Source organism: Oreochromis aureus, linkage group 15 (assembly GCF_013358895.1).
Source record: "Oreochromis aureus strain Israel breed Guangdong linkage group 15, ZZ_aureus, whole genome shotgun sequence".
Classification (NCBI taxonomy): domain Eukaryota; kingdom Metazoa; phylum Chordata; class Actinopteri; order Cichliformes; family Cichlidae; genus Oreochromis; species Oreochromis aureus.
In genome coordinates, this window is record NC_052956.1 from 25263758 (window position 1) to 25283800 (window position 20043).

The 20043-nt window shown below is 43.9% G+C and overlaps 2 protein-coding genes across 8 annotated transcripts in view; one reads left to right on the top strand and one right to left on the bottom strand.

The window, feature by feature from the left end:
- Positions 1–1573: 1573 nt before the first annotated feature.
- LOC120433049 lies at positions 1574–3984 on the bottom strand. 4 transcript variants are annotated; one of them, XM_039598531.1, is made up of 3 exons: positions 3951–3984; positions 3683–3798; positions 1574–3605 (listed from the first exon to the last, which is right to left on the bottom strand). In XM_039598531.1, exon 3 carries the CDS (start codon positions 3209–3211, stop codon positions 2159–2161), a length of 1053 nt encoding a protein of 350 aa, XP_039454465.1. In that variant the 5' UTR covers positions 3212–3605; positions 3683–3798; positions 3951–3984; the 3' UTR covers positions 1574–2158. The 4 variants fall into 4 exon arrangements, with proteins under 4 accessions (XP_039454465.1, XP_039454466.1, XP_039454464.1 ...); XM_039598532.1 differs by lacking the exon at positions 3951–3984 and having other exon boundaries at positions 1574–3426; positions 3533–3605; positions 3683–3830; XM_039598530.1 differs by lacking the exon at positions 3951–3984 and having other exon boundaries at positions 3704–3830.
- A 2834-nt stretch (positions 3985–6818) lies between these two features.
- adgrg6 (adhesion G protein-coupled receptor G6) overlaps positions 6819–20043 on the top strand; it is a 116713-nt gene continuing 103488 nt past the window's right edge. For all 4 annotated transcript variants that reach the window (XM_039598705.1, XM_039598707.1, XM_039598706.1 and 1 more), the window contains exons 1-2: positions 6819–7130; positions 16510–16610. In XM_039598705.1, coding sequence (XP_039454639.1) covers positions 7129–7130; positions 16510–16610 — 103 coding nt within the window. In that variant the 5' untranslated portion in view covers positions 6819–7128. The remainder of the gene's footprint in view (positions 7131–16509; positions 16611–20043) is intronic.

Consider the following 20043-nt stretch of genomic DNA (forward strand, 5'->3'; position numbering starts at 1 on the left):
CAAGCTCAAGCTTCATGGAACTATAATTTTCATATTCCGCTCTGTAGGCTTCAAGCTCCGACTAGCAAAAGCTATTGGCGCAACTTACCCTCATACTCCTGGGAGAGCACCGCCCCTAGACCGCCATAACTTGCATCTACTTCCAACGTAAATGGCTTCTGAAAATCAGCAAAAGCAAGCACTGGTGCAGAAACTAGGGCAGCCTTGAGCTGATGAAAACTTCGTTCACACTCTAAATCCCAGGAATCCAATAACGGTTTTGGGGGGGTCCTACCTTTTCTACCTGGAGGGAGGAGTGTTGAGACCAGTCTATGCAAGGGAGCAGCCATGCGTGAAAAACCCGCTATGAACCTCCTATAATAACTAGCAAATCCTAAAAAGGAACGCAGTTCTGCTAGATTGCTGGGCGTTTTCCAATCCCGCACTGCAGCTATTTTATCTGGATCAGTAGAAACTCCTTCGGCAGACACCACATGCCCCAAATACTTCACTTGCCTCTGGAAAAACTGGCACTTTGAGAGTTTCACTTTAAGCCCCTCTTTATCCAGACGAGAGAATATTTCTTCCAATCGCTCCAAATGCTGTTGCACAGAGGATGAAAAGACAATGACATCATCCAAATACAAAAGCACCGACTGATGTCTGCAATCTCCAAACAAACGCTCCATCAGTCGCTGAAATGTACTGGGTGCATTACACAAACCAAAAGGCATGCGGTTGAACTCAAACAAACCAAATGGGGTACAAAATGCAGTTTTAATCTTATCCTTCTCAGCCATTTCCACCTGATTATAACCACTAGCCAGGTCCAAAGTGGAAAACCACTGAGCACCCGTCAAAGCATCCAAGGATTCTTCAATCCTTGGCAGAGGAAATGCATCCTTTCTGGTCTTGGCGTTTAACTGTCTATAATCGACACACATGCGTAAACTTCCATCCTTCTTTTGAACAAGAACTATTGGGGATGAATACGGACTACTACTTTCTCTGATGATGCGAGCTTGCAGCAGCTGTTTGATATGATCCCTTGCCAATTCATACTGAGACGGAGGGATTCGCCTGTAAGGTTGTCGCACTGGTGTTTCATCTGTCAAAGGAATTTCATGAGTGATCAATTTACAACAACCAACATCCAACTCATTCTTGGCAAACATGCCGCTATACTTCTGCAATAAAACTTTAGCTTGCCGTTTCTCGCCCTCCTCAAGATTTTCAAATTCAGGTAGATCCAGTTCCGCTGAATTGTCTGCCATTGTATGACTGGAAATATAAGCTGTACAACACTGTGAATTTACAGAGACCTGTATTTCAGAATGACCCTCTACTAGCACACTGGCCAGTTGAACTGTAGCAATCACCCGACGAGGTGTCAACCAGACATCAGCTTTACCCACATTAGTAACTGGAACAAAAGCCTCCCCCCGTTCTCCCTTTACTAGTGAGGGAGACACCAATAAGCCTTCCGGGAGAAAACCATCATCAGGCCCTAGGGGTTCAATCAAAAGGTCAATGGGTGTATTCACAGGCATCTTTGGACAGGTAACAGGAACATAACTTTATGCTCCAGCTGGAACACAGAAAGACTTCTTACCCTGTACTCTAACACGATGGGGTTCGGGAGAATTTGCCATAGCCTCCATCATTTGGCAGTATCTCAGCGCTCTTCTCCACCCACGGGGCGCAGTCTTCAAAACTGGAGCCTCCCAGAGGTCAGAACCATATTGTTTACACAATTCAGAGTACAGAGGGTTTAATACATTCATTCCTAACACACCAGGTACAGATGTCTTTTTCTGTGCCATGTGGCTATCTGTTGGATCTCCCACAATCAACACCCCTCGACGAGGTAGGTGAATTCCCAGGATTGTAACATCCAACTCAATATACCCAGAATAAGGAATTTGTAACCCATTTGCTGCTTTAAGCCCCAACCAACCACAGTCTTTAAGCTTTTCGTCACTGAGATGAGAAAAGTTATTTCTAAAAGAGCTTTCTGTGATTGTTGTGACCATGGACCCTGTGTCCAGCAAACATGAAATAATAACCCCACCCAAATCAACCTCCCCTTCCAAGCATTCACCAACTAGATGACTGAGTTCTATGTTATTGGAGCCTTGCAACCCTCCCACCAGTGTGTGGCTCTGTGCACTGGTGGGTACTAGTTTTCCGCCGCCCCAGTAGTTTGGCCCTCAGCCCTAGCTGCTCTTTCATGCTGATTTCCATCAGAATTGGGTAATGTCGGACAAAAACGGGCAATATGTCCAACTTGCTCACACCTAAAACAAATGGGTTTACCATTCACCGTTCTTCTACGTCGAGAAGTGTGATTGCTAGAAGCAGCCACCTCCTGTGGGTTTAATGCCTTAATGACCAACTCTAATTGTGTCTGTTGGGCTTTAAAAAGGGACACCAACTCAGCATATTCTGATGTTCTAGAATCTACACTTTCACAGGAAGCTTGCATATCTGCAGAGACTGAAATAGACTGATTATATCTAGACCTAAAAGGCTGATTCTCATACTGTGCCATCCACCTGGTCGCTTCAGCTCTCGCCTCACGAATCGTCCACTGTGGATTGGCATTAATTAAATCTCTCAGCCTAATCCTCAATGTCTGATCTCTAACACCATCACAAAATTGATCACGCAGATCTTTTGAAGCTTTTCTTGCGGCTTCCTCATCCGTTTTAATAATCTGGTCCATTAAGGCCATCAAAGAATGAGAAAAGTCAATTAGAGACTCACCTTCTAATTGTTTACGATTGAAAAATCTGCGTTGCAAAGAAATGTGGGAATCTAAGCAGCTGTAAGTTTCTTTCAGTGTATCAAAAATTTTCTCAACATTTTCTTTCTGTTCTTTTGGTAAAAACTTTATCTCAGTGCGTGCAGTACCCTCTAAATGGTTAAAAATTATTTGAGCTTGCTCTTTTTCAGTTCTGCCTCTCGTGTGCACAAAGTCTCTCATTTGTTCAATCCACTCATCTAGAGTCAGTGAGCCCATATTGTCCAGCTTCCCTGAAAATGTTGGCAACTTTCTATCCTGCTGTACATATACCACAGGATTGGGTCTCACAGTCTCTGATTCGCTTCCTGTAGCTCCTGTTGACGTGGAGGGCCTCTCTGTACCCACTGATGCTGTTTTCAAGTCTCTAAGTTCATTCTCCAACTCCTGTATACGTTGGGCCATTGTTTGTTGCTCGCTTCCTTCCATGATGGAGACCTGGCTGCTCCTTCACTCCAATCTTACAAACCTGTCCCTGCTGTCCTTAAAAAACAAAAAAAAACAAAAAACAAAAAAGGGAGGTTAGTCCGCCCTTACACGACTCACTCTCAATCAATAACCGCCTTTACGGCTGGACGGACTAACCAAAAGAAAATTACAAATCAATCAAAAGAACGAAAAAAAGGACAGCAGAGACAGCACCGCTGAAAAACAAACAACATTATCAATTAAAATATTACCCAATAAAATACCAATTTTATGAAACCATTTAAAATCATGAAGCTAAAAACAAACACTCAATATACCTACAATATTGATCAGTTTCCCTGCGCGCAGTCGATCTAGGGCTTGATCAATTCTTCTGTTAAAATTGGTGGTCACACTAAAAAAGTCCAACACATTAAAAATAGGCACATACAACCAGCAAATGATCCAAACAAAACGGCAAAAGTCTCTTACCAACAATATACCCACTCGCACCCGAGTGAATTAATTGCCTCTGGTTTCTTCCACAGAAGTGCGCTGATTTCACCCCACACACCCACTACCTTTTCACAGCTCTTTCAGCCAATCACCTGGCAGAGAGCAACAAACTGCCAGGTGACACTTGTTACACATATTTTATATAATACAGTAAATGTGTACGAATGACCGGCAATCATTCAGTCACTGAAATTATCCATGAAACTAGCTAAGTAATGCTTGTAGATTAAAGAAATTATTTTACCTGGATATGATTGTCTTTGATGAGCTTAAGGTACAAAACATGCAGGCGACAACGACAGAGTTTTTCTAGGTCCTCAAGAATTAAAAATGTACAAAAAAACAGAGCGACATTGCTCGGTCCATTTTAAAGTTGTCGCACTGTGGCGCTAGCGACCGGAAAAATGCAGAAGTAAGGGCGGACTTGAATGAAGGCTAGAAGACTGTCCAATTTCACAGCCACTCACTTCCGGCCTATCCGGCCTTCGAAGGACCAGCCCTACGTGGACTGGGTAGGTGGGGTCCTTTGAAGCATGCTACCCCTGAATTTGGACACAGCCAACATGTCTTGAAGTTATCCAGAGGCCTGGTAATGAACTAATCATTTCATTCAGGTGTGTTGACCCAAGGTGATATCTAAAACCTGCAGGGCACTGACCCTTGAGGCCTGGAGTTCCCCACCCCTGCTTTAAGCAGACACTGTTTGCTTTCTGTTTCAAACGGTCTGATTTACCCACAGCTGCTCCAGAACCTGAACCACCGGCTTCTCTTTATAACAGGAAGAGTTCCTCTATGTCAACATAAACCTGCCTCAGCCGCTTCCTCTAAGGTTTATTAGAGAGGCCTCCTATATGTTAGATCACTAAAGCTGGAGGACCGATTGTTTTACTTTACTTACTCCACTAATAAAGATTGTTACCGGAAGAGAAGAGTGAGTTTTGTCTTTAGACGGGGAGACGGGATGAGAGATGAAAGCACGCTTTAATCATCAGACATAAATACACTTCTCTATCAAACTCATTATCATTCTGATTAAACACTGAGTCACTGAGTTTTTTATTTAATGGTAAAAATTGAAGGTGAAGTTCCTCAAAGCTGAAAAGTCTTAAAAGCCGAGGTCGTTATTGTTTCGGCATGTTGTTGATTTTTATGAAGATTCGGAAAGAATCAGACCTGTGGTCAGTGCATCCTCCTCATTCCTCGTTCATCTGTCTTCATCTGCTTTTTTAATCTATCTGTATTGAAGCATTGCTGCTTCTATATTTGGAAGACAAACAGACTGAAGCCCGAAAGACTCGTTTTTACCTTTTCATGCTGATTCCAATCACTGTACTTCTTGTTCTGTCCTCTGTCATAAAACTGCTTTTATTCTGCTGGTGGATCTGCCAGGGACAAACTGTTTCCTTTTTATTAATATTATATAAGCCTGCTCCTTTCTCACTGTTTTCTCTCTCTGTCTCTTTGCTCTCAGAAAACTTTCTTACTTCATTAAACAGCAGCATGAGTTTGTGAGCTCGAAGCTGATGTTTTCATAAAAAGGCTCCACTTTGAAAGCTGAGAGTCACTGTTGTAGATATTTGTCGACGTGAGACCTCCGGGACTGAAACGTATAGCCAGCAGGGCCAGATGGATGTGCTGCAGTTCCTCTAATGTCCACCTGAGGCGCCCTCCAGACTCCCAGCTTCACGGCAGAAATATCTGAGAACATTTTTTTTAAACTCACCTGTTTTGATTCTTTTAAAGCTTTAAATTTGGGCCTGACAGGTGTTTGTGATTTTACACCTTCAGCTCCCGCCGACCTTGGGAACAATGTCTAGTACCAACACAGGTAAACTGTAGGCTAGTGAAGCAGGAACTACAGCATGGAAACGTTTTACCAGAAATAAAGACCACTGAGATTCAAACTGTGTGAAAAATCTGTGGTATGAACTCGAGTTCAGAGCACGTTTAAAGGAACGCTTTAGAAAGAGTGGGCAGAGCAGATGGAGTTCTTTGACTCATGTGGGTCCAGTTTGGTTCAGTGAGGATGCAGCTGAGAGCAGGACAGGCCGGTTACCTGCTGCTGTCATCATGTCTGTGTGCCGACTCCATCAGGCGCGTTTCCTGGCCCTCGGAGATCTCCTCCCTCAGGAGTTTTTCCAGCAGAATGCAAATCCGTGCAGCTCCTGAACTTCTTATCAGGCAGGAAGTTCGTCTTGAGTGACATTTAGAGGCAAATGAGATGCAGCGGTGCAGCTCTTTGTTTCCACTCACCTGCACGCGCTCCGTGTCCTCCCCTCACCACGAACATTCTGACCAATGACGGGCGAGTAATCACAATTCATGCTGGTAATGATCAGCATTTATCTGCAAGTCAGTAACTAATAAGTGAAAATGCAGAAATGAACACTGTGTTGCCTGCTTGTTCAGTTCAGATCGCCCTCTGTGATGTCATACGGATCCAAAAGCAGAAAAAAACTATGCGCCTGGCTGTTTGGAGCACACACTCTTTAACCTCATCGCTGAAACATTGGTTTAAAATGAGCTGTCAGCTCTGAAATTGATGCGTGACAGGAAATGACATCAAGCAGAATGAAAATACTTTAAAGGTCGTCAGGAACAAAGAAACAGGTAGAACTGAGCTAGTCAACACTGAGGGAACATCTACAAATGCACAGCCCCGAAGCTCACAGGCAGGATGTGCAGGAGGCTCCTGTTACCATGGCACTGATGATCAGCTGAGTCTCAGGGGTCAGAGGTCAGCTGATCAGCTGACATCAACCTGTGGCCTCAGGTGATCAGCTGTCTGTGTAACAGACAGATTTTTTCTTTTTATTTTCTCAGGTTGTTGTCATGCGTGAACCACCTGTGGATGACGCGCACGCGTAGTGTGTTTTTCACAATAAAACCCTGATGGTCTCCTCTGTACTTTATTTTCCAGGATCTGCTCCTGCAGGTGAGACCTGGGGGTGGGGCCGTGTTCAGTGTGGCAGCTGATTGTTATCTTTGTTCTGTCAGACAGCTTTTATTTTATGGTTTGGGCGGAAGTATAATCGGATAAATTCCAGCCTGAGCTGAAGTAAAAACCTGTGCTTGTGTTTTTCCTCAGCTTAAACGTCTTCGCGCCCCTCCGCCGGGCAGTCCGGGTCAGGAAAGCGAGCTCACCCCTCGCTCTCCCCTCCTCTCTCTCTTTCTCTCTCTGCATCGCTCTCCCGCTCCCTCTCTCTAAACTTTGGAGACTTTTGCGCGTCCTGGGCGCATTCTGGATTTTCTGATTTGGAGTCTGAAAACTTTCAGCGCGAGAGAAAAAACTGGAAAGCAGAGAAAGAAAAAGGGAAAGAGGAAAAAAGGGAGAAAAGAAAGAGGAGGAAAGAAGACCTTCCCTCGGACTCCGGACAGGGAGAATGATCCTGCGGGGGGACCAGCTGCCGCTCCAGTGAAACATGTAAGTCACAAAGTGTGAGGCTGTTTCAGCTGCAGACTCGTTCAGGATGGGTTTGCTGTCCGGTGTTTGCTCTGAAAGCTTCTCAGAGACTCACTTTGAGTGTTTCTGTGTTTTTGCCTCCTGTTTGAGAAACATCCACAGCAGCCTCTGTGGAGAGGCTCCTGTTTAGCTAAGACTCCAGCTGTGATGGACGTGCCGTTAATGAGGAAAATCATCTGTGTGCTTTTCTTTGAGCTGAGCTCTCCTGTGGAAAATCAGCAGATCTGTTTCCATGATGCTGCCGACTGCAGATGTGTGCACATGTTTATGGTGAGAGAGACGGAGTGCACGCGGGAGCGGGTCAGTGTGCGTGGAAAGCCCACACACTCCTCTGGGTTCTTTTCTTTTGTCTGAAACCCTGAGTTCAGACTACACAGGCCTAAAATATCAGACCTCTTCAGGTCTAACACGTAACTTGAGTCCTGTGAGGAACAAGAAGTGATGTTTGAAACATGTAAAACCTCTGCGAGCACAGCTGGGACAGTCCCGGGTTTAAACGTTGGCTTAAACAGTTAAAACACCTCGATCGGTTTTATACTTCAACTAGTTCAATTCTTAGAGCAGTTCAGTGCTTTTTGTTTTTGTTTAAGGCTTGTGAGCATTTCTAATCATTATAAACTGGACTAAGATCTTGTTTAGGAATCAGAAATTCTCGGACTGTGAACAGAGTCCCGTGGAAAAGTGTAGAAACGAGACTGGAGCCAAACTGGAAACTTTGTTTTTTCTTTAATAAAACTGCTTTTAAATGACTCCAGTTTATAAAAGATTAGTCTGTGAAGAGTCTTTGATTACTTTGTGGACTTTTTCGTATTGTGTAAAGTGAAATAAGCACCCGGGCTTCATATGTGCAGGTGTGCGTGTGAGTCTGACAGCACACACATTATTGAAGCAAAACGCACCAAAATGTCAAACCTGAGTGAGGAAACTGTTTGTTTCATGTTTCATGTTTTGCGGTCATGTTTTAAAAGTTCCCAGAGAGGAGTAAGACCCTGGAGGCACCGTGTAGAAAGTTTCTGTTTGGTGGCTGAGTCAGTGAAGTAGTTTGTGTGTCAGATGATGCTGTCTGTCCATCCAGCCTATCCCAGCTATGATAGGGTAAGTCGGGGTACACCTGGACAGGTCACCAGTCTGTGGCAGGGCTAACGCAGAGAGACGTGAGGGGCATTTAGAGTCAGTGGGTATCCCAACCCCACAGAAAGGTCCCGGGCTGGATTTGAACCCCGAGAGGCGAGCATAGTGACCGCTGCACCAGCATGCTGTTGGTGTGGGTCATGTTTGTGTGTCACAGCATGACAGGAGCTGTGGAGGCTTTGTGCTTTAGTAACGTGTTTCATTGTGAAGAGGGGATGGCGGTGACTCCAGAACCAATTTCGAGGAAATGAAAGAGGCATCCTCACAGGTCCTCAGAGCCTCCGCAGTCCCCTACAGGGTTTCCTCTTTATCGAGTTCTGACTTTATCAAAGAGCGTCTTGTTTAGGGTCTTGTTTAATCCGTCACTGCCAGTTGTTACGCAACCTGCGAAGGCGATACGGCCAAAAACACACCAAGGGTCCCAGAAGGTGAAGCGCCGAACAGGCCGCCTTTAAACGGAGGCGCGAGGTGACGTCAAATGACATTCTGATGAGGGGAAGTGTGTGTCTTTGTGTGAGGTGAAGTTACCTGTCCTCCAGGTGTACTGAGGAGGCCTGATACATGGTAAAAATACATGGTACATGGTAAAAATAAAAGTTATGTTCAAACAGAATGAAATCCAGACGGCGATTAGCGAAAACGAGCTCCCGGTCAGGCGGAGCAGAGAGGAATGTGCTTTAATTAAGTTAAAGGGGAAGATCTGATCTCTCCACCTGCACCGTGAGTCTGAGGCTGATGACATTTGGGACGATAAGAAAGAGGCGCTCCCCTCGTTTTCCCTTTTCGTCGTGAAACATGCGCACAAACCTTTACAAACTAAACATTGTGATTTATACAATAAAGGTGAAAATGAGTGAGTGGAATTATGAAGTCATAGGGAACGTGTTTAACGAGGTCCCAGGTGAGAGTGGGAGGCTTGTTTTCCGACAGACTTCTTTGTGCAGAAAGAGGTGTCGACCCCTGCTGGTCATTAGAAAGAATACAGGTTTAAGTCGCTTCCATTTTTAAAACCCTAGAAACTGTTGTATGCACACATGCATTAAAAAAAACAGGACAAAATGAATCCCTGTGATGAGGACTTGTGTCAGTCGACCGAGTCAAAGACAGATTCGGCACTGAAGGCTAATTTCATTTAAAATGTTTTGCCGGTGCCTAATAAATCATAATGAGCTATTTACACAGAGTTATGAAGATGAGCTCATCATGCGTAAAATTCATTTGGACATCTTAAAACTCTTCCACTTCCAAAAACACGTTTTTATGCCTTCCAGTAATTAATAACAGTCATAATGTCAAAAAAGGGCTCCATGCTGTGAATGAGCAGCGTAGTTTTTTTTTAGCTGTCCACACTAAGTGCTGTGATTGGTGCTTAAAATACAACTACAGAATCAGTCACCAGCATGGAATCCCCTGAGGATTACCACCGAGCTGACAGGTCTTTGGAACATTTAACGTGCTTTAGGTCCTATTTTTGGTTTTCCGGCATATTTCCATTGCATCTGTACATGTTTGCATAAAGCAGAGAGACATCACTGCAGTGCAGCTGATCAAACAGTGCAGCTTCCAGGAGCGAGCAGAGACCAAAGCGGAGCTAAAAGGAAAGGGAATATCAGACACGCCACGTTGTTGTCCGTCTTTATGTGTTTCTTGTCCTCCGGCAACAAATCCTGAGGCACTATCCCACATTTGGATGAGTTCTGCAGGAAGTCCTGAAGTCGGACTTTTACACAGTTCATACGTAGGAAAGTTTTTTACCTTGTAAAAGGCTGATGGGGTACTGCCATCACCTCGCCAGGTGGGTGGGTGGCGTGGACACGCTAGTTTGCGAATGCGATAACTTGAGGTGATGTAGGAGTTTGAAAATGATACCACAGATGCATCTACCAAAAATATCAGATGAGTTTGAATCTCAGAGGTCAAACTCTTGTAAATGAGCTCGTTCTGAGCACTCAGTGCTTTATACAACTTTTTTCTATTTAACATTCACACTCCGACGGGTGCTTCGGAGAGCAACTTGGATCTAGAATCGTGTCCAAGAATTATTTGGCGTGCACACTGGAGCAGCCAGGCACCAACCTTCTGATTAATAAGTGACCTGCTCTACCGGCTGAGCTAAAGCCATCCCGAAGTGAATGTGGTCACTCAAGAATGAGGCCATGTAGGATTTTCAAATTGATACCACAGGTGTACTAAAAATCTCATGATGAGTTTGAATATCAGTCAAGTCAGGTCAAGTTTTTGAATATCCTATGAATGCCATTATTAAAGAATGAAGCATATTGGTTGAATATGATGGAAACTACACAAAAAAATGAAGCAGTAAATTCTGAGAGTTCAGAGCTTCTCATTTTTGTTGTAAATAAATATGTCATCGCTGGATTAAAAACTGCTAAATATGTCACCCTGGTCACCCCGTGGTTCCTTCAAAGGTATCGTCCACCTGTTGTTGTCACACTTGTGTTGCACAGACTGAATTGTGTGTCCTCTGGTTCGTGCTGCTGTTGGTGCGTTTAGCTTCGCCTCTGTCGCCTTCACAGCAGACAAAAAGCGTCTGTGTCAGAAATAACGGCTCCACATTGGAGGGCATTGTTTTCGGTCAGCGCGTTGCATCGGCGCTTGCGGGCAACGCTGATGTTTTCGGCAGCTCTTCCTTTTTGCAGTCATCTCTGCTGTGGTCATTTCCCTCTTGCTTCGGGCTAAAATTTCAGCCAATTGGAGTTCAAAATATGCAAAGCATCATCACTCAAAGGCGACATGCTGTTGTCCTGCTGGAGGACTGCGTGTAAGTGCGTCTCAGTGTGTGTCGTCCTCTCCGTGCAGGCTGCTCAGACGCACACAACAATGGGCCATAAATCGAGTGTCAGGCAGCTCTAGCTGATCTTCTGTACACATGTTTGAGGAGGGCAGTTAGAGCAGTTTCTCACAATAAATTAGATTTACAGTCATGTGCGTGACAAAAACTTGGCTGCAGTGTTGAAAGGACAGGTTCCTGTGTGGGCTTCAGACCTCCACCAAGTTTGAAGAATTGTTAATATTGGGACACTGCAGAGAGACGAGCGCAGCTATGGAGATTTCATCCTGAATGACTTTGTTCTCCACCCCTAAAGCTGACAGAATAGAAAACAAGTGCGGTTGTTTAACAGACTGATTACACATGCACGACACAGAGATCTGAGCACCACGCCAACGCAGAAGAATAACGAGCACAAATATTTCAGATTAACATCTCTAGAATATAATAAACTCCTCTACAGAGTCACACAGTTTGTCCCTGTGTACCTTCTCTTACTTCATAAGAGAATCCATACTTCTTTCTCTGATTTACAGAAAGGTCTTCACACAGATCGAGACTTAGTCTTACATGATGTCCGAAAGGCGTTTGGGTCTCCGAGGGGTGTTTTTAAGGACTGCATACAGTCAGGATTTCTAGGCATAGAGAACTTGCTCCAAACGATCCTGTGCCTCTCGTCACACGAATAGCTGGGGCAGCCTCCAGCACCCCTGCAGCCCTGAACTGGATAAAAGGTTAATTAGAAGGATGGAGGCTTGCCCCTCAAAGCTGTCAGTTTCCTTCATCAACACTGGCATGCTTATCAGGCACTTAAAGATGGATAATTTAATGCTAGTGAAGTTTTTGCACACCTGAGTCACGTTCAAGCCTTTTCTATCCTGTTTTCAGGATTTTAATCAGAATCAGTAATGTCGTCACTATCCATAACATCTCTAAGTAGGCTTCAGTGACAGCAGGTAAAAGACACCAATGCCAAGTGACACCTTGTGGTTATCGATGGCCCGGCAGCAGTGTCTGAGTTTTTAACATGATTCTGAAGAGGATCAGTTTGTAGCGGGTGTCGTTTATTTTGTGTTTTTAGTGACTGCACTGATTTAGTGACGACGTAAAGGCAAATCCTTCACTAATGCATCTGTGGTAGGGTCCAATCAGGAAGCAGTTGACACCGTCGGTTTGTTAATTAGAGCAGAAAGAGAAGTTAAACAGCAACAAGATAAGAAATACAAAGAATGAGGTGACGCTGACAGAAAATGTCCAGCGTGATGTCGGAGAGCTTTCTTTGATTCTTGTCTGTCAAACATGAGCAGTTTAAGTAAAATGTAGTTGGTTGTAATTAATAGAAATCAATTTTAATGAAAGACATCTGTCAGGCTTGTTTTCTCACTCATGTCCACGTTATTAACTTTGTAATAACGGCCTGATGTAAATGAACTTGAGGGTGAGTCACAAAGGTGTTCCTGCTTGTGCAGAGGGGTGGGACAGAGAAGGTTTGTGTTGCTGAGTCATGTCAGAGCTCCTTTTCCTGCAGTGAAAGGTGATTTTTTTCAGTTGTTCTGCAGTGAAACCCTCAGAATAACCTCTGGGCCACAGAATGCCTGGCTTGAGGCGGGGGGGTTTGCAGGCTGCCATCAAGCGCTGCAGACACATGAATCGCCGCCTTTATGTGGTCATGTCTATTGCCTTGCTCGCTGACCTCGCTCCTCTTGTCATTCACTCCCATTTCCACAGCGGAGATGGAGCTGGGAGGAGGAGGACCGAGAGAACAAGACGCATGATTTGACAAAGAGGCGAGTTTTCTTTAATGTCAGGAGCTGCATGCATTTGCAGAGCTGGACACAACAAAGCTGAACGATGAAATTAAAATCGAGCTCTGTTCTCTCTGCTTTAAATATTTATGATGCAGGAACTGTTCCCAGTATTAGGACGGCCAAGCTTGCTTCAAATGATGAAAAGAATTCTAATTAAAAGTACCCAGAGACCGAAATGTTTCTGCTCATCTTTCTACTTTCTCTACCTTGTACAGTTTTCATTTCTTCCTAATGTGTTGAATAATTCACTGGTTTGATCTGCGGAGACAGAGGAAGTGTGCAGCTGCCATGTAAAGTTGTTCAAACACACCGCTGAGGCCATCTGCTGCCTCGCACACAGAGACGTGACTTTGTTTCAGCATGAGGACTTAGCAGTTTAAGCTCAGGCAGGATGATGACGAGAAAACTTTGCTGCGTTAAACCGTTGAATTTTCACTGAATGTGTAGCTTCTGCAACGTTCACAGCTCAGGTCCACATTATTCTGGACCTTTGGAAACATCAACGGCCATATTTGTGGTGAGAAAAAAAATGTGTTTTGGTGTGCACGGACAGACGAGGAAACTTTGAAGTAGCTGGGATCTACCGTTTGATCGACAGTTTTCACAGCATGCTCTTTCTGGATTCGTACAGGGATGGATTTCAATACCAAAGTCCTAATCAGTTCACTCACAGAGTGAATGAAGTGCCGTGCAGGCTTCACATATTTCTGATCATCAAGCTGTTCTACAGACCATGCTAGGTTTGCTAGCCACTTGTTGCTCTTCACCAAAATGACCACACATTACAAAGTGTGTTATCATTAAATATGCTAACTTCAAAAAAGTAAAAATGCACTTCCTTCTTCACTTCTACTCCTGGATCGGTGCTGATGTGGCAGTACTGCCTGAGTGTTGTTCAGGAGATTGCTGGCTACATGTGCTGTCATGACGAGCATATATAGGAGTGCGGTGGGTGTACCGGAGCCACCAAATTCGTTGTGCAGTTGGAAGTCATTAAGTTACATAAAGTGCACCAACGTGATACTAGTGCCTGGTCTACAACCTTCTGCACACACTTCCACATTTCCACCAAAAGAAAAAAAGAGAGACTCGTGTTGATGCCAAAAATCTGGTAGCGCCAAGGTACCTTGGAATGGCTGTATTTAAAACTAAACCCACTGATCTTGGGTGGCTTTGGCCTCTTCAAGGAATTCTCCAATCACTGGCAGATACATGCAATAGATTCTAAAGATATCAACAGAAACACAAGGACACGCTCCCACACAGCTCTGGTCTTAACATCATGGAGTTGGTAGGAAAACACAAGCACCTGGGGGCCGTACCTGCTTTAAGTGTTTTTGATAAATACGAGCCACAAAAAGATCCCAGCAGTCCCAGCCGTTAAGTGTCCAATGGGTTAATGAACAGCTGAGAGAACAACCTTGTAGGCTGGTGCGGAGATGCCGTGGTGACTCAGTGCAGATCAAAAAAGTCTCAGTTTCTCCTGAAACTTAAAGACATTCAGAGTTTTTAAGATGTGACCGACTTTTTTCGGTCTTCGGGTCTGTGAAGGAGGAGCCAAGTCTATGTTCTCGCTTAGTTTTTAGCGCAGCTGTCACTTCTCTGCATTTTACAGTCTCTTGACAACCGCGACAGCAAAATTCACTCAAATCAACTCAGCCAGAGTCACAAGGGACCGACTGAGACACCGAAAACAACCTTTAGATTCACTTCACTGCGTTAAGCACATATTGCACAGATGATGTCACTTCCTTCTTTGAAACTGCTTTAATTTCATGTTTTCTGACATCTGCCACTTGGCCCTCTGTCTGCTGAGCCCAGGTGCATTAAAAGTTATTCAAGTTATTAAAAAAAACAGCAGCAGGATATTTTTGTAGATTGTAAACAAAAATAAACAAATAAATAAATGTGTGTGTCTGTGGAAAATAACTGGAAAGGATTTTGGTAGAAAACCTTTGTGACTGTGGTCTCAGCACCCTGCACTGGCGTGTGTATAGGTGTGTGTGCGTGTGTGTGTGTTACCAACAGCCATTACGGGGACCAAAATCCTGGTTTGAAGGCATTTTTGAGACTCAAAATTTGGTTTCAGTTAGGTTAGGGTTAGGCATTCATTTCTCATGGTTAGGGTTAGGATAAGGGGCTGGGGAAAGAATTATGTCAATTAGATGCCCCCACCCAATATGTGTCTGTGTGTGTGTGTGTGTGAGTACTGTAAACATTCGTTTCAACTGCAGGAAGAGACGAAATCAGGAAGAGACGAGCTGGGTCTCCACATCGCTGTTCCTCCCAGAGGCCTTTGAGATTTGGATCACTGGATGGTTAACCCTGATAAACTATAGATGACAGCCTCGCTCGACCTTTTGGTTTCATCTGTGCTGAGATAAAAGTGTCCCGACTTCACCACCGTCAAGAAAATAAGAGGTGTCAGATGGCTGACAGTGGATGTGTGTGTTTGTGTGTGTGTGATAGATTGGCAGGATCCAGCTGATGGGTGAATAAAACATGAAACAAAGGTGTGCTGATGCTGTGCCTGGAACATCTTCCTGAATGTGGCTGACATGTTTGGATCTCTTTGTGGGACTTGGAGTGAAATACTCCCAAACGGACACATTCAGATGTGTTATTGGACTTTTTTTTAATTTGGAGACTTTCCACAGTTTTTCATTAAGTTGCAAATCAAGTGACTCTTTGAGTATATTAAATTTGATTTTGAATAATGTTATGCTGCAAAAAATGCCACAGAGAGCAAGCCTGGAGTATGGGTACCTGACAGAAGATATGTAATATAAACAGTTTAACCCACTAATGTCAGCTTTATTTAAACATTTCCATGAAGGATAGCAGTCAGTCCTGTTGGGATAACTATCTTCTCACGTAGGCAAACATGAACTCCCCCTCCTCTAAAACACCTCCGACTCGTTGGGGCGTGGACGTCAGCTGATGCTTTTGTTCTGTGGGTTGTCGATGGGGTCTCCATAGGTCGGGCTTATTCCTGTGCCCTCTGTGACCCTTAGCGGATCCTGAGCCGTTGTTGCAGTAAACTTATTAATATTAATGAACTGAGATAAGATTTGAATTTGCTTTAAAGCTGCTTCGCTTTGCTCAAGTGAAACTCTTTGGTACAACAGGTCCTCTCATTAGGTTCTCTCTGGATTGGAGCAGATTGATTGGTTCCCCCGGGGGTGTGATTGTCTGACACGCAAACACATCTGATCTGCAGTCACTCGTTTATTCACAGGTCTCTCGTCAGTTTCAGGGCTGCAGGACACATTTGAATGTGACTGATGAGAAGCATTTGAAGCTCCTTTTTTGTCATGAAATTATCCACAGTTATGTTGAATTATGAATTACTGAGACACAGTAGACCTGCATCAGGTCAAGTTGCACTCCACCCGCTCTAGAGCGAAGTGGAAGGCTCTATGTTCCTGCTGATGCTTTTCTGTTGATCAGACTGAGAATTGGAAAAACAAATAAGTTGAAAATGGTTCAGAGAGCAAATGAATCATAAAGTGTGGACTTTTCATCCAAGAAAAAACAGGATTTGTGTTCAGAATATGAAAAAGTCAGAATGCACTATGCTGAAAATTTCCTTCTTTGTCTGCTTTTCCAGGGAGACCTTTAGAGGTGAAGGCGGAGGAGGAAGAGGTGGAAGGTGGAGACTTCATCATGTTGTCCTGGTGGTTTTGCTGTGGATGACCCTGCACAGACACGGTAAGGCCCGATGGTTTAAACTCTGCCTGAACGGGAAAATCCAGGACGAATGGATCTTACTTTTATTTATTCACTGAAGCAGGAAAGCCGTGCTGCCCTCACAGCTGTCACGCTGACAGGAAAAAAAAAAGAATCACACAAATTCTTCTAAACAAACCTTCAACCCCGAAACCCTGAGCAGGAATAATACTGTAATCATCTGAATACTGAAAACACTTTAACTGCAGTGTGTGTGCAGGCAGTAGTTGGAGGCATGTTTTTAGGGATATTTGCTGTGTTATTGGGCAGCGTGGATATTTTTGAAGAGTTCACCACAGCAGCGCCCACATGGAGAACATGACAAATACGTTCACTCGCACTTTAAAACACAAGGAAAACGCCTGCAGGTCACCTCTGCAGGAGAGGCTCAGCAACAGGCATCAGTGATCTCAGTTACAGAGCGATGCCGCCTGATGACAAAAGACGAAACCTCATGAAAATTGAATTTATTTGTTTGTGTATGTGAATGCAAACATCACCTCTTTGAGTTACGGTCAGCTCGACTTTGGAGCTAACGTACGAGGAAGTGTAAAAATCATTGGGTCCGTCTGAGAGTTGAGCTGCAGTCCTCAGTGCGAGGGGCAAAACGACCCAGAAGCCTGTATTTTTTTTACTATTTGAAAGTAGAAAACCTCACAGCGTGAACACAGATACAATATATAAAACTTCATGCTCGTGTCAACCTGGGAAAAGAAAGAAAAAGGTAGGGGGAAGGATTAGATCCAGGATTTTGATAACCACAGAGCTAGTGCAGGGAGGATGGGCTTCATGTCACGATGTAGGTTTCAGGTACAGAATGAATTAAGAGTAAACAAACCTTTATTCAGGTGACCCAATACTCCAAAGGGGCTGTGGATAAACTAGGCGTGAACAGGAACACCAGCAAACTGAGGCTTTAAAGCAGGGGTGGGGAACTCCAGGCTTCAAGGGCCAGTGTCCTGCAGGTTTTAAATATCACCCTGGGTCAACACACCTGAAAGAAACAATTAGTTCATTACCAGGCCTCTGGAGAACTTCAAGACATGTTGAGGAGGTAATTTAGCCATTTAAATCAGCTGTGTTGGATCAACTACACATCTAAAACCTGCAGGCCCTTGAGGCCTGGAGTTCCCCATTGCTGCTTTAAAGCACACAGGAGGCAACAAGGGAACAGGAAACAGGCGGGGAACTAAACACAGCTGAAGCTAATCATAGATAACGAAATAAAACCGGTAAATCATAACAAGAAAACAGCAAACACACAGAAAAGGGTGAACTAAAGCTCAAGGAATCAAAATGAAGCTGCACCTCCAGATTATTTAAATCTCATTATGTTCATCAGTAGCACGCCGCCGCAGCCATAGAGAACCTCCCTGAGACCGAAACCGCTGCTGAAACACAAAAGTGTGGCAATGAAGACTATTTGATGTCATCAAGGTGCTCACAGGTGTAGCACACAGACATGAATTCCCCACCACCACCACCACCACCAAATGACCACCCTTCCTCCAGTCGACACAGGAATCAGTCAGTGTTTGTGGGAGGACTTCCTGAGCGCTCGCAGCTGTGAGGGCAATGCAGCTCAAAATTCTTCCTCTGACACAGTAAAACGATAAAAGGCCCTCAGCAGCTGTCAGAGCGACTTCACAATGATTAAATGTCAGAGTTTCAGAGTGGAGTAAAATCTGCTTTCACTCTCAGTCTCATTTCGTTCACCTGTTGAATCTTTGGAGGAAAAATGAATGTGAAGTTTTTCCTTGATTAAAGCTTCTCGCTCTGTGATAATTGCTTTAATTATAATGAATCTGTGCTTCTAATGATATGAAATCATCCATTAAATGTCATTTTCAGATGTTTGTGTGATTATTTTAATTAAACATGGGGCTTGCTTGCATTTCATTTCCCTGTGAAAATGTTTTTGAGTCTTCTATTGTGAAAGGCTCGTGGACATCACTGTTTTGTGTTTCTTTGCTTTTTTCATGTTCTCTTTGTGTTCAGCTGCTGTTGGGAAAAGACGCTACATTTTTGAGGGAGTGCTCATGCTCTACGTTCCTCTGAATAAAGAAATGAGCCACGTGAAAAAGATCCTTTTGAACATTAAACCATGGGAAAACCGGTGTTCCCAGAGATGCAGCGTTTTCATCTGACAGCAGTGATCTTTCATTTTGTCTCTTCTTCTCCCCGCGTTTCCATCGTTTGCTTCCCGCTTCATCCCACTTTGTTTTTTCATATTTTCCATGTCTGTGTTGGAGCATGCCTCCTCTTCTTCATGCTTCCATTAACGAGAACCACCCGCCATGTTCCTGAAGCCTGCAGTCAGATATCTTTTCCATCTGGTTTATTTTTATTCCGTGGAGAGCTTGTCAGCAGCGATCATGCTCTGATGCTTTCATTCATTCATTCCCATGAGGTCAGAAATTCATCCTCTCACATCCACGCATGCCTTTCTGTCACAGGCATCGCTCTAACACTTATAGACGTCTTTTTGTTTTTTACTTTAACCTACCAAATGTTTGTGAGTGGTGTGAGGGAGGTTTGGTTCCTGGAATCAGTTTCATGTTCGATTTGGAGCCAAATTAGACAACGCTGGGCCAGAAACCTGTTCTGAAGCCTGACAGAGTTTAAAAAGTTTCGTTTTATAGATTAAAGCCGCTGTGTTTAATGATGTGTGTTTGGTGATTAGTTTGGTTATTTTTTCAATGGTTTTATGGTTCCGTTTCAAAAACAGAGGAGAGCTCTGCTGGATTTTTCTTTCATTGTAAGTCCAGGTTTGTGTGCTGAGAGCGTTTGGAAAGGTTTGTTTGGTGTTTTGTGCTCTGATTCAATCCTCTGTTCATCAACACTTTCCTGTAATCCAGTTATGTTTGCCTCTGATCGTTCAGCGTTTGGCCGATGTGCTAATCAAACATTTGTTGGTTGTTTGCTTCGTTTGTATCTTTCTGGTTACTTCATTTGTTCAGAGGATCAGTTTGATTGAAACTTGGTTTGTTTGTGTATTTTCTTTTTTCTCCTCACTCTATGGCTTTTTTCAGAGCTTGTGTCTGAATGAAATTGTAGTGGGTGGTGCCCACAGACTCATCTGTGCAGGTTTGGGCTCTGTCAGCCCGACTTTGCTGTTTTTATTATATTTCCATTGGAAATGTTGACGGAAGGTGACCTCAGCAGAAATGAAAGTTGTTGATGTTCATCAGTGGATGTAGTTCTATAACGGCTTGTAAACTGAGTCAGGAGAAAGGATTTTCTTTGTTTTTCTACAGCTTTAAATTACATGGATTAATTTTCATTTAAAGAGATATTTCATGCTCACGAGTCAAAATAGGCACAAACGGCTTCAACCGCTGGGTCTCCTCAGAAACGTGCTCCCAGTACAGACTGCACACAGAGTCATTGCAAGCTTTATATCAAGGGTTTGACA